The sequence below is a fragment of the Paroedura picta genome, chromosome 7 (assembly GCF_049243985.1).
Source record: "Paroedura picta isolate Pp20150507F chromosome 7, Ppicta_v3.0, whole genome shotgun sequence".
In the NCBI taxonomy this organism is placed as follows: domain Eukaryota; kingdom Metazoa; phylum Chordata; class Lepidosauria; order Squamata; family Gekkonidae; genus Paroedura; species Paroedura picta.
Window position 1 is genome coordinate 11,954,789 of NC_135375.1, and position 13,113 is coordinate 11,967,901.

Below are 13,113 nucleotides of genomic sequence, written 5' to 3' on the forward strand. Positions count from 1 at the left end.
GGCCACCAAGGGAGTCCAGGATCACTGCAGAGGCAGGCAATGGCCAACCAGCTCTGCTCTTCTCTAGCCTGAACGCCCTCTGCAGTCCTCATAAATGCTCGCCACCAATATAATGGAGCTTTTTTCCTAAACCTTATGGTTGAGCGCACCTGGGACAGGAATTGGCCTGCAGGAAGAGGGCTTTGGGCTGTAGAGCTGTGCTAACATCTATCTGGCTCAGATTCAGGTATGAGCGTTCCCCAACCAGCTAGCTGGCTGAAGACTGGTATGGATGAGACACACATCTAAGGTTTGTTCCTCTGTCTCAGACTAATTCAGGTTCTTTTCCCACTGAGGACGTGTTAACGAACAAATCAAACCTGGCTGTTTTCACATCCCCAAACTGCTTGTGGATCTCAGAGTTTGAGCTCGAACCTAGAGGCTACAGAGATTTAACAATGCAATTTTAACCGGGGGTGGGGGGTGGCTCTTAAAACCATGACTTGCCTAATTCTTAAATATGGGGTCTGGCTGTTCGATACAAAGGAAGTTTGTCAAGGCCCGCTACTAAAGCATTCGTTAGCCACGGGGCAGCAAAGCACTCGAAACGTATCAAGAATATCAGAAACCAGCATGGCTTTATTTGGAGCCCAGGAGACCAGATTTCGTGAGTACAAAATTAGCCAACACAGAAACGGGATGAAATGCAAGACCCCATCCTATGAGCTGGAAACTCAGCTTCATGGAGAACGAAGAGATGGGGGAGGCAGGGGGGTAGAACTGAAACAAGACCCAATATCCGCCCCCACAATTCAGACACCTCTATGTAGAGTCACTCAGAACAGGTGTTTGCAGAGTACTGTTGAAGCCTAAACCAACACTGAATCGAGTGCAAGGATTTAACAGGTGGGAGAATGAAGTGTTTAATTCATAGCAGGGTAACATCCAGAAAACTGAAGGAGGAGGAAGGAGGAGAAATGGAAAAATATGACTGTAAAGGATGGCTTTTGACCAGGGGTGGTCAACCTGTGGTCCTCCAGATGTCCATGGACTAAAATTCCCATGAGCCCCTGCCAACATTTGCTGGCAGGGGCTTCTGGGAATTGTAGTCCATAGACATCTGGAAGGCCACAGTTTGACCACCCCTGGTTTTGACCATTAGGGCACCTCTAGCTACAGAAGATCCAAGGCAGGAGAAGAATCACCTGAAATCCCTTCTACATCATTGCCAAGAAGTGTGTGGAAAAGATTTGCAGGCCCTCTGCTGGAACAGTGGTCAGCGTGACTTTCCCCTCCGAATGACACGCAGGAAAATCCACGAGCCACGACTGTAGAGCATGGGTCAGGCTCCCTTTCCAGCCCCACTTCTTTTAGTAAGACAGGTCAAGGTAGGGTGCCGTGTGCTTTGAATACCTGTCATCGCCACACCTCTAAAGGTGCCCCTGTTAACCAACGTACAATTCATGTGGCTTAGGTTCTACCCGGCTACTAACATCCCACCCCACCCCTACCCCGGATGGTTAATTCTAACCAAAAACAGAAAAGTCGAACCATCTACCCCGCCCATCGCTGGAGGATTCCCAGCACGGGGCTTGGGAAAATGGATGGTTAAGAACGCTCCAAATGAAGGAGCCAAACGCCAGCTGCCTTGCCGTTCTTATTCCAAAGATGCTCGGGAACAGTCCGCCGACGGGTGAAACCTGTAAGCACGGCCACAGAGGGGGCCTCAACAGCGGGGAAGCTGCCTGTACACCTGCCGCCCAAAGTATCAGCATCCCAAGCAGGAGGCGGGGTTTTAAAAAAAAAAACACAACTTGGCAATTTGGCAAAGGCGATCGATCGATGCAGTCAAGTATTTCATTTTCTGAGCTTCCTCTGAAGAGGCAGAGAACCGGTCTTGTGACCATTGAATCGCAACAAAACAAAACACGTTTCCATCTCGTAATGGAGGCAAAATGCGGCATCCCGACACGCTCGCATTTGAAGCACCGGCCGTCCTTGGAGGGGGTATGGCTTGCGAGAGAAGCGGAACTCTCTTCCTTCATCCAAGGAGAACCCTTTGCCCCAGTCCCGGAGGTAACTGCTGGATTTGCATTCACATTTTTATGAACATGGAGATGAGCGTGGAGCTGCCATTGCATAGCATTCGCCTCCCCCTGCAGATTCTCTGAAGGGGGGGGGGAGGGATTCTGTTTCAAGCTTTGCTTTCTTTCCTTGCACGTTTAAAAGGAGCAGTTATCGGAGCAAAGATTAACCGATCCAGCTCTGGAAGCCAGGATGGAGATGAAGTTGGAACGGGACGGCACAAAGGACGCTGAAAGTACATGCAGGGGGTCGTTTCCCCAAAACTTCGCCTTCCTGCTCCGCCAAAGATGCATTCCAGACCCCAAGGAGGGTTGGAAACAGCACAACGCCTTCCTCTCGTCTGGGTTAAATGCAGGCTCTCGTCAAGCTGGAGTAATTAAGTGCTTTTTACTTTACAAAAAAGCTGGGTGGTGGGGTGTTGTTTTGCTTTTTTTTTTTTTTTTTTTTTACATTATTGCTGTTTGTAATAAAAATTAAAATCCGAATTGGGGACCCCCCACCCCCACCCCAATCCATGCAGCGACAAGGCGATGTCTGCTTCTTCGTAATGAGCTCGACTTGTTCCAAAACGAACTGTGTGCCTCCAAAGTGGGGGGAGGAAGGGGAAAAAACCCGGAGAATACATCCTTCCAGACAGTTTCCTTCTTGCGCTGGCTTTGTCAATCCGCTGGCAGAGAGGGCAACAAAATCCACAGAGGCCTCTCCTTCAATAAATACGCCCCCGTAAGGTCCAAGGGTCCCCCCGTCTCTCTCACTCGCTCAGTCCAGGGAGATGATGTCCGGGGCGCTGGCCCCGCTGCTGGTGATGACGGCCGCCTCGCTCCGGCCCGAGGAGCTAACGCGAGTGCTGCTCTCCTGGTGGCTGGTGGAGGTGATGATGTTGCCGGGGGTGGTGCTTGTGGGCAACGTCGAGGTGAGACTATCCAAAAACATAGGAGGACAGTACTGCTTGAAACAAACAATGGGGCAGATAAGGAGGAGAGACGAGAGGCACAAGGGGAAGATAAACCAAAAAGAAAAAAGAAAGCACGAGCATCCCAAGCCCTAACGGGGCTATACTGCTGCTGAGACAGGGGTCCCCGGACTTTCTGGGCCTGCGGATGCCTTTGGGATTCCGACATGGGGCGGTGGGCACAGCTGTAGTACGGGCTTGGTGGGAGGGGGCAGAATTGAATCTGTCTTGCATGTTTTATTGTTCATTGGATTCGAGTTAAATTTTTATCCACACTAGGTGTGCCAGGGCTTCTGACCAGGCTAAAGTACTGTTTTTAATGGACACAACCCTGTGCTGATTGAGGGGGGTGGCAAAGTTTTTGTCAGCTGCTATTAGGACGTGGTCTAGCTAAACTTGACAGCTGAGAACTGTTTACTCCCATAATTCATCTGTTATTATAATGGTTCTATTAATTTTATTATCGTCCTCTGACTTTGACAGGTCTGTTATGGCTTTATTAATTCTCTTATCCCTTTTATCACGCTAATAAAGAAAGACTGTTTGCTTGTTTGGGAGGGGGCAGAGCCAGGCATGCGAAAGAAGACCCAGTGCAAGGAAGAAGAGCGGCGATTTTTAAAATGCTCAAGGCAGACCGACACCAGCAATAATGGTGGGCGTCGCCAAAGCCACGGTTCTTTTCATCTGCACGGCCAATCAGCTCTCCCTGCACGGCCCATCCGAAGCTCCCCCGGGCTTCCCCCACCTTCTGAGAACACGTGGGGGACCCCTGTGCTCAGACACGTCTGGTGCAGCCTGGCAAGCTAACTGTTCTATCTGAAGCACGGCTCGGATTCAAGACACGTGACTCGGAGCGGCCTGTTCGCACAGTGCGTTGCCATGCTTCCAGGCTGCGCAGAAGGGGGATCTGCTGATCTGCAGCCCCACCCTGTGGGGCCTGGTAGGGGGGATAAGGAAGGCAGAAACCAAGCTACAGCACTAGCCCTCTTCCCCAAATTTCTAGGACTTCCGTGGTTCAAGCTAACATGTCTTGCAGGGAGCCTAGAGGGTTTTCTACAATAAAACTACCACTTTACCACCTCTGTTCTACCTCGTGGAATTCAAGGCGGCATGCAATGCAAACAAAAACAAGGATTAAAAGGACAAAGGCCATCAATGTAAAATCTCTGCAGAGGAGGAGTTAGTTCTTATACCTAGCTTCTCACTACACAAAAGTGTCTCAAAGCAGCTTGCAATCGCAGAGAGCAGCGTGGTCTAGTGGTTAGGAACGAGGTCCTCTAATCTAGAGAGCCAGGTTTGATCCCCCACTCCTCCACATGCAGCAAGCTGAGTGACCTTGGGCTTGTCACAGTAAAATTAGAGCTGTTCTCCCAGAGCAGTTCTTTCAGAGCTCTGTCAGCCTACTCTATTTTACAGGGTGTCTGTTGTGGAGAGAGGAAAGGAAGGCGATTATCAGCTGCTTTGAGGCTCCTTTAGGTAGCGAAAAGTGGGTTATAAAAATCAACTCTTCTTCTCCCCCCCCCCTACAACAGATGCCCTATGAGGTATGTGGGGCTGAGAGAGCTCAGAGAGAGCTGCCCTGCAAGAACAGCCGTAAGAGAAGCAGGACCGGCCAAAGGTCACCCAGCCGGCTTCATGTGGAGGTGTGGGAAAGTCTTAACCACCACACCACACTGGACTGCCAATAAATTAAAATTAAATTTAGTCAACTGCAATCCTAAATAAAATTGTCCTAAACAATAAATCTGTTGTTAGCAAGCCACATAAATGTTTTTTTTCCCCCAGCCACGTACAACCACCTCGAACTTCTGGCTTCCAAGATTTTTTGGAACAATTCATTTCCACTTTGCTGTGTAAACTGGAGACTTTTCTCCCATGCAGTTCACTGCACAAATTGTTATATCTGAATTCGAAGTAGTTCTATCCCACCTTCCTTTCTAGGAGTCCTGTCCAGCAAACCTGACTCTCCCTCCCCTATTTTATCTCAACCACCATGAGAATGATGTCTCCAGGGTGGTCACTTGGCGAACTTCATGACTGGGTTGAGTTTTCAGCCCATTTCTCCGAGTTCTAGACCACCTGTGGCCACAGAGTAAGTGTTCCCCTGGAATTCTCCCATGGAATAAGGGTCCCCCATGAAAGAATCAATATCAGGACAGATCTTTCTGGTGCAGGAAAAGGAACGTACCCCCAGCCCACCTTTCCCCCTCTAACGGAACAAGCAGGGATATGGAAATGGGTGAGTTGAACCTGAATCTAGAAACTGATCCCTCCCTATTACCAAATTATTCCAGTTTAGATTTGTACAACAAAAGCAAAAACAAGTAATTTATAGCCAAAATGCTTACCTGTGGATCAACTGGGATTAAGGAAAGAAAATCCAGACCTGGAAAGAAGAAATGCATCCACCTTGAGAAAACAGACTACCTCGGTCTTCGGATTCATCTGGGCCTCCCCCCACTCAAAAAAATAATGAAAATGTTTAGTAGCCGGCTAAAGAACCTTGAAAGAGGACACTGCAATTTGCTCAAGGGAATGTGGCCTAGTAAATGTGCTGGCCAGCTCACCCCTGGCACGGCAGGAATATTTGAGAGTCCTTGCCCTTTTCCTTAGCTGAGGCAAGAACAGAACAGCTATCCTCCCCTCATGCAGCGGACACCCGAAGGGACACCCCTTAAGTTAGTTTCAGAGGGCAGCTGTGTCCGTTGGCTTGAGAACAGCTAGACTGGAGTCCGGCACCGACAAAATTTTGAGGGTAAGAGCTTTTGAGAGTTGAAGCTCCACTTGTCACATATAAACACAAATGGAGCTCTCTGAACCCTTACCTACCTACAGCAGCCGTTCTTAGCTTTTTTGCCCTTGAGAAACTCCTGAAACATTCTTCAGGCTTTGAGAAACCCCAGAAGTGGTGCAATGGTGCAGAACATGGCTGTAGAGCATACCTGTGTACACTACCACCCAGGGCCCCTCCCGTTCCCACTCCCTCCAAGCCCATCATTGGACATTTTGCAATGGAGTGTGTGGGTAGACAGTACCAAATATGGTCATATCACCTGATAAATGTTTAACAATTAAAAAAAATATATATATTAACATTCTCCCGGCCTTTCGGGAACCCCTTCCAGAGCCATCAAGAAACCCCAGGGCTTCACAAAACACCTGTTGTGAAAGCCTGACCTAAGCATTGAACACCAGTTGGGATATAAGGGCTCAGGGAAATTCCTGGTTGTATCTGATGAAGGAAGCCCTCTCAAAAACTCCTACCCACCAATCTTATTGCTCTCTAAGATGCTACTGGACTCAAATAATAGAATAGAAAACAGATATCTTGAAATAAACGCAAAGAGAGAAATGATAAGACCATGAAGGGGAGGGGAGGCGCCCTGGCCCTGAGACACAGCCCTCTATCTATAGTATTTATAAGAATAAGTTGGGGCTGTGGGGAGGGGAAGAAAGAGACACCCTCTACCTACCAGGCAAGTCTGACGAAATGCTTGATATCGGTGGGTGGTGGAATGGAACAGAGTAGTCAGTTAATGATGGTGGAATAGCAGCAGGATCCACTGTATTGACCCCAGGGACTCGAACAGAAGACGGCTGATACATGAGCACCCTGTTTGGAAAGAGCAGGGGGAAAGTTAGAAACAACCCAGTGGTTAGTCTATGAATGACATCTGGTTGGAATCACAGAGCTCTCGACAGCATCAACTCAGCAGTGAGACCAAACCAAAACCTGGGGTTAAACTGAAGGTACAATTTCCATGCATTTTAGGGCTTTGGCTCTGACGTTTTACTATTGCAAGTTTTATTACCTAATAATAATATTACCTTTGGCCTGAGTTGGATGGCCCAGACTGGCTAGGTCCTTCAGGTCTTGGAAGCTAAGAGCCAGTTTGGTGTAGTGGTTAGGAGTGCGGACCTCTAATCTGGCATGCCGGGTTCGATTCTGCGCTCCCCCACATGCAACCAGCTGGGTGACCTTGGGCTCGTCACAGCACTGATAAAACTGTTCTGACCGAGCAGTGATATCAGGGCTCTCTCAGCCTCACCCACCTCACAGGGTGTCTGTTGTGGGGAGAGGAAAGGGAAGGCGACTGCAAGCCGCTTTGAGCCTCCTTCAGGTAGAGAAAAGCGGCATATAAGAACCAACTCTTCTTCTTCAGTCATATCAGGGCTCTCTCAGCCTCCCCTCTTTCACAGGGTGTCGGTTGTGGGGAGAGGAATGGGAAGGCGACTGTATGCCGCTTTGAGCCTCCTTCCGGTAGGGAAAAGCGGCATATAAGAACCAACTCTTCTTCTTCTTCTAAGGAGGGCTGGCCCTGGTCAGGATTTGGATGGGAGACTGCCGAGGAATGGTAAATTATTTCTCTTACTCTTTTTCTCTACCCGAAGGAGGCTCAAAGCGGCTTACAATCGTCTTCCCTTCCTCTCTCCACAACAGACACCCTGTGAGGTGGGTGAGCCCGGGAAAGCTCTGACAGAACTACTTTGTGAGAACAGCTCTATCAGGGCTGTGACAAGCCCAAGGTCACCCAGCTGTCTGCATGTGCAGGAGGAGCGGGGAATCAAACCCGGCTTGCCAGATTTAAAGTCGACACTGCTACAAAAAACCAGGGATGTCAGAGGTTCAGAATGCAATACGAAACGCAAAGCAAACGCCTCCTTCCTGCTTACCTCTGAGGGTGACCTCAGCACAAGCTTGTCTACACTACCAATTTGATTCACTGTCTTCCTTCTCGCATGACAGTATCGGTATGTGCCAGCCCAACTTGGAGATTCCCCCCTGGGGTTTCAAAAGCAACCTTAGAGAACAAGGCCCCGAATAGACTGGATTACATGAACAAGCATAGGAAATTCACAAACCCTTTGGTGGGACTTGCTTGTGTTTCAGACATATATATACATTTCCTTTTGGGAGGCGTATCGTCTTCCTCCTCCGATGAGCTCTCTACAGTGAGGTCGATTACATCCACTTTCTTCTTGCTGACTTCACTGCTGGTCACTGGCGTGGAGCACGGCTTGCCGACAATGCTGGAACCTGGAAAGGAGGGGAGCATCGGAAGGAAGAAGACTGAGACACGACTCCCTATTTGAAGAGGGGGATACGGACTGATGGTTTTAATAATGCACGTTTGACTGTGTTCTTGACAGCTTCAAATTACCCCTGAATGAGGCAACTACTGCCAAGCCCTCTACGGCTTTGGCTGTGTGGCCACGCTCCTTGAATAAAGTTGCTCCTCTGGTTTTCTTTCTAGTAGAAGGAGCGCGTCACAGAAGGAGAAGGCGTCTCATTTCGCAAAGAGCAGCCAGAGACAGAGAAGATTTTCAGCTTTCAAGAGTCGACGTTCTTTTCATGAAAAAGGATGTGGACAAAATGGAGAGGGTTTAGAAGAGAGTGAAGAGGATAAATCCAGGGCCTGGAGAGCAAGCCCTGTGAGGAAAGGATGAGGGATTTGGGAATGTTCGGCCTGGAGAAGAAGAGACTGAGAGGGGACATGATGGCTCTCTCGAAGTATTTGAAAGGTTCTCTCTTAGAGGGAAAGGTTCCTGTTGGCAGCAAAGGATAGGACCTGCAGCAATGGCCCCCTTCCACTCTAGGATTCTAGGAGTCTAGTTCAGCAGTGGAAGGGGCTGCCTAAGGAGGTGGGGAGCTCCCCCGCATTGGTAGTCTTCAAGCAGCGGCTGGACAGATCCTTATCCTGGATGATCTAGGCTGATCCTGTACTGAGCAGAGGGTGGGACTAGATGACCTGTATAGCCCCTATGACTATGATTCTAAATACAAAGAGAGTTTTGAGTCTTGGAAGCTTATATTTGTTGGTCTCTAAAGTACAGCTGTCCTGGAATCTACTTGCCTCCAAGACCCCTTTCTCCCTTTTCAATGGGTGTAAATTTCCAGGGACGGAACATCAATAGGCCTTGCCCACCCACAACTCCCACACCACTTACTTTCTATTGTCGTGCACTGCGGGCCAGCAACTTTCAGGGACTCCTTCTTTGGCCTCATGGGACACCAGCTTCCATCCTCCTGGAATTTGATCTCGTCTACGTCTGAACATTCATTTAAAATTTCCATAAAGAGCCTGGAAAACAACATCAAACATTATGGATTTGCACCTGCCCGTTGTCCTAAGGGGAGCTCTTGCATTAAAATTAAACAAGCATTAAGGCAAAAGAGCTGTCCAAAACAGGTTCTTTCTGTTCTGCAGATGCTCCACTGGCTGCCCTTTTGTCACCCAGCTCAGTTTAAGGCCCTGGCTCTCGCACACCAAGTTCTTCATGGCTTTGGACCTTCTTATTTGCGGAACAAAAAAGCAGAATCCAACACTGTGTTAGCCAAATTCAAATCCATTTAAGTTAGGAGCTATACTTAACATATAAACATTTGGCATGTTATAGCGCCTAATTGCATTCATTTTGAATTTGCTTAACAGCGTTGCATTCTGCTTTTGTGTCGGAGGTTTTTACGCTGTGCACCTTCCTCGGCCCTGTTATTTGTGGAGCTGCTTCTCTCTCTGCACAGAGTTTGGATCATAAGACTGCAAACACTGGCACCTAAAGGGTTAAACGTGTCTGTAGAGTTGCATCAGCTTTTGTGAAAAAGCACGGAGAGGAGGTTACTTCAGTCGAATGTCAGAATATAATGTGGTTATTCCAGTATACATACTAACTCTGTTTTGGATGGATCACTGAAGGATGAACTGGTTACCGATTTTTTATCCCGGTATAGAAAAAAGACTTTATGAATTCTGAGTTACAACTGTGCTGGAATGCCCCGGCTGGGCAAAGAGTGACACTCGGAGGGCCCAATCAGGATTTGTAACCCATCACAAACCGATCTCAGGAGTGGTGGGCAATAAACTGAACAACAACAACAATAACAACAACGTCTGCCATTATTGCGTACACTGGCCAAACTGTAGTTCTCCCAATGCCCTTGGACTACAATTCCTGCTGGCAGGGGCTCATGGGAATTGTAGTCCAAGGACATCTGGAGAGATCTGGAAAGGACGAATGAAAACCAAGGAATCACCACTGTAGCTTACCCATCTAATATGAGACTCTCATAGGCAGCCTTCTTGTCACAAACCGGGCAGATCCAGGTGGGCTTCTTCTCATTCATTTGCAGATAGAGGGCTGCATCAAAGCACTGCAGGTGAGTACAAGTCGCAGCCCGGCAGGGGATCGTCAGCCTCATTTTACCCAGCTGGGGACCCGGCCAGACAGAAAGAGGAAATCAGAAGGGAAAAGAAGTCCATTGTTAGGGTCTTGTAAGAACAGACTTAAAGCCATGCCTTAGCCATGTCTCTACATAGCCCACAGCCTATGAATTTCAGCTTGAGGGAATGGGTGGCTTTTTTGAGCAAAGCACAAACTCCTCTTTCACCCTCCCCACCCACAAAGAAGAGCTAGCTTTTTGCACCCCGCTGTTTACTATCTGAAGGAATCTCAAAGTGACGCACAATCGCCTTCTCTTCTCCCCACAACAGACACCTTAGGAGGCTGGTAGGACTGAGAGAGTTCTCAGAGGACAGGGACTGGCCCAAGGTCACCAAGCAGGCCTCATATATCTCATGAGGCTTTTTACCACTTGAAGGAGCCCTACAATCGCCTTCCCGTCCTCTCCCCACAACAGACACCCTTGTGAGGCAGACAAGGTGGAGAGAGCTCTCAGACAATTGTGACTGGTCCAAGGTCACCCAGCTGGCCGTGTGTGGAAGAGTGGGGAATTTAATCCAATTTAATCCACCACTCCTAAACACTACTACACCAAGGTAGTACACTCCTTTCCAGAAGGTTTCAGTCCTAACATTTCCCCATTATGACCCTTGTTTAAGCCACTGCATGCACAGGATGTTTCTATGAACAGTCTCCTTGACAACTGGGGGGAAATTGCAAAGTTTGCATGCTATAGAAACATTAAATTCTGGGGACACTGGCACAGGGGAGCAATGAAGTGAAGGTCTGTTCAGTACCCCAGCGATGCCTAATGGCAGGCTCACATCCAATGTCCAAAACATTTGCAGCCCCAAAAAAAGACATGTCCCTCCCCCCCACCCACGCGAAGCAGGCTTACGCATATGCCAGGGGTGGCCGAACTGTGGCTCTCCAGCTTTCCATGGACTACAAACACCATGAGCCCCTGCCCACTGGCCATGCTGGCAGGGACTCATGGTAATTGTAGTCCATGAACACCTGAAGAGTCACAGTTTGGCCACTCCTGGCATATGCAAAGAAGCTGAGTCTCAAGTCAGGCTACTGGTCTCTCTACCCAGCACAGTCCACCTTTCCCATCAGCTGCTCTCCAGGAGAGGGATGTCCAGACCCTGTGACCCTTGAGCAGCAGATTCCTAAAACTCAACAGGCTGTATTCTGTAAGCAAAGTGCCAGGTTCGTCTAACGGAGCTATAGGCCCTCCCTCTCCTCTGAAATCCCCAGAAGCTTGGTTATAGACAGGCCATTTCCTGTCCTCGTTTCAAAAGAAATGGATCTGTCGCCTTCCCCATCATTCACTTATTTTAGGGAGATTCGAACTGTGATGAAAACCCCAAGGGTGCCAACTGTTCACATAACTGCCTTCTCCCATGGAAGGCTAAATAAATAAGGAGTTCCCTGTAAAGGATCATTCACATGTTTCCATGTCTCTACTTACGGGACACATCAGCGATACCCGTAGACTGGTGGTTGCAATTTCACTGTCTGGATCGGCAGTGAGTTTCTCTTTAACTGTGAGAGAGATTGGCAAAAAAGTCAAGATGCAGTTTGGTGCAATAGAAGAGTTGGTTCTTATATGCCACTTTTCTGTACCCGAAGGAGTCTCAGCGCCTTCCCTTTCCTCTCCCCACAACAGACACCCTGTGAGGTGGGTGAGGCTGAGAGAGCCCTGATATTCCTGCTCAGTCAGAACAGTGGTTCCCAGGGTCACCCAGGTGGCTGCATGTGGGGGAGTATGGAATCAAACCCGGCTTGCCCGATTAGAATCCATGCTCCTAACCATTACAGAAAGCTGGCTCTCTCACTAAGCTGGGTTAACACAACAGCCTGGAACCCTGAACTAACAGCCAGACCATTCTGTACTGCTTTTCCCCTTCCTGCATGAAAGGTAGGCTTTTTAGATTTTTTAACAGCAGGTTCTACTTTAAGAAATTTCAAAGACAAAGTAAGTCTGTGCTCTTATGGCTCACTTAATTTTGCACATGTCATTTCTGTATTTGGCTACCACCTCCTTTGATTGCTTTGCTCTGATGGGGACAGAAGACGCTAGTCACCGATAAGCAGAAGCTTTCTTCTGAACTGGAAGGAATATGAACACAGAAGCGTATAGCTTGAATAAAATGTTGGTTTTGAAGCTGCCAGTGGATTCAAACTTTGTTCCACCTCAATTATACAGTACTCCAAGAACCAAGGAGACCCTGTACAGCTTTTAAACACACGACACCTGATGTTAGCTGCCCTGAGTCAACCGAGAAGGGTGGCATATATGAATAAAATTATGATTATTACTACTACTACAACTAGAGAAATTTACAGCTGGTGAGAAACAAGGCAATTACAATAAAGAAAAAAGAGAAGAGTTGCTCCACTCACTTAGTGCTCTTGAATGATCCGGGTTTCGAATACCTTTCAGCTTTAGCCTCTGCAGCAACATGGCCGAAGTAAGCTGGCGCACAAGATACACAGACATTGAGTAATTCTGTGGTGGTGGTGGTGGGGGGGGGAAGAGAGACAAAAAAGCAACATCATTTTAATGCGCAAAACTGCCACACGCCGACTTACTGCATAAGTCAAATCCTCACTCTACCACAGAAGCTTGGTGGGCACTCTTGGGCTCAACTTAGTGGATCTCACAAACATGTTGCGAGAAGAAAATGAGAGGATGGTAAGACAATGCCACACACTGCTCTTTGTCCCCCCTGGGGATAAGGATCTGAGCATGGAAGCACAATGGAAAGCGTGTGCCATGGAAACTTTACTTGCATGTCTCTGAAACTGTTCTGAATTCTTTAAAATCCAACCACACATAAAAGAGGTAAAGCCCAATCTAAGCAAAGTTAGCAAGCTGAAACATGTCTGCCTTTTTATCAAAGTGCCAGCAC

The 13,113-nt window shown here is 48.2% G+C and overlaps 1 protein-coding gene across 4 annotated transcripts in view; it reads right to left on the reverse strand.

Annotated features, from left to right (window-relative positions):
* Nucleotides 1-593: 593 nt before the first annotated feature.
* Nucleotides 594-13,113, reverse strand: part of PIAS2 (protein inhibitor of activated STAT 2) — a 37,355-nt gene continuing 24,835 nt past the window's right edge. For 2 of the 4 annotated variants that reach the window (XM_077346726.1, XM_077346727.1), the window contains 8 exons: nt 12,605-12,710; nt 11,670-11,743; nt 10,063-10,223; nt 8,966-9,099; nt 7,880-8,054; nt 6,490-6,629; nt 5,365-5,402; nt 594-3,012 (listed from right to left, as the gene is read on the reverse strand). In XM_077346726.1, the coding sequence (XP_077202841.1) occupies nt 2,824-3,012; nt 5,365-5,402; nt 6,490-6,629; nt 7,880-8,054; nt 8,966-9,099; nt 10,063-10,223; nt 11,670-11,743; nt 12,605-12,710 (1,017 nt within the window). In that variant the 3' untranslated portion in view covers nt 594-2,823. The remainder of the gene's footprint in view (nt 3,013-5,364; nt 5,403-6,489; nt 6,630-7,879; nt 8,055-8,965; nt 9,100-10,062; nt 10,224-11,669; nt 11,744-12,604; nt 12,711-13,113) is intronic. The other 2 variants (XM_077346725.1, XM_077346724.1) reach the window with 2 other exon arrangements.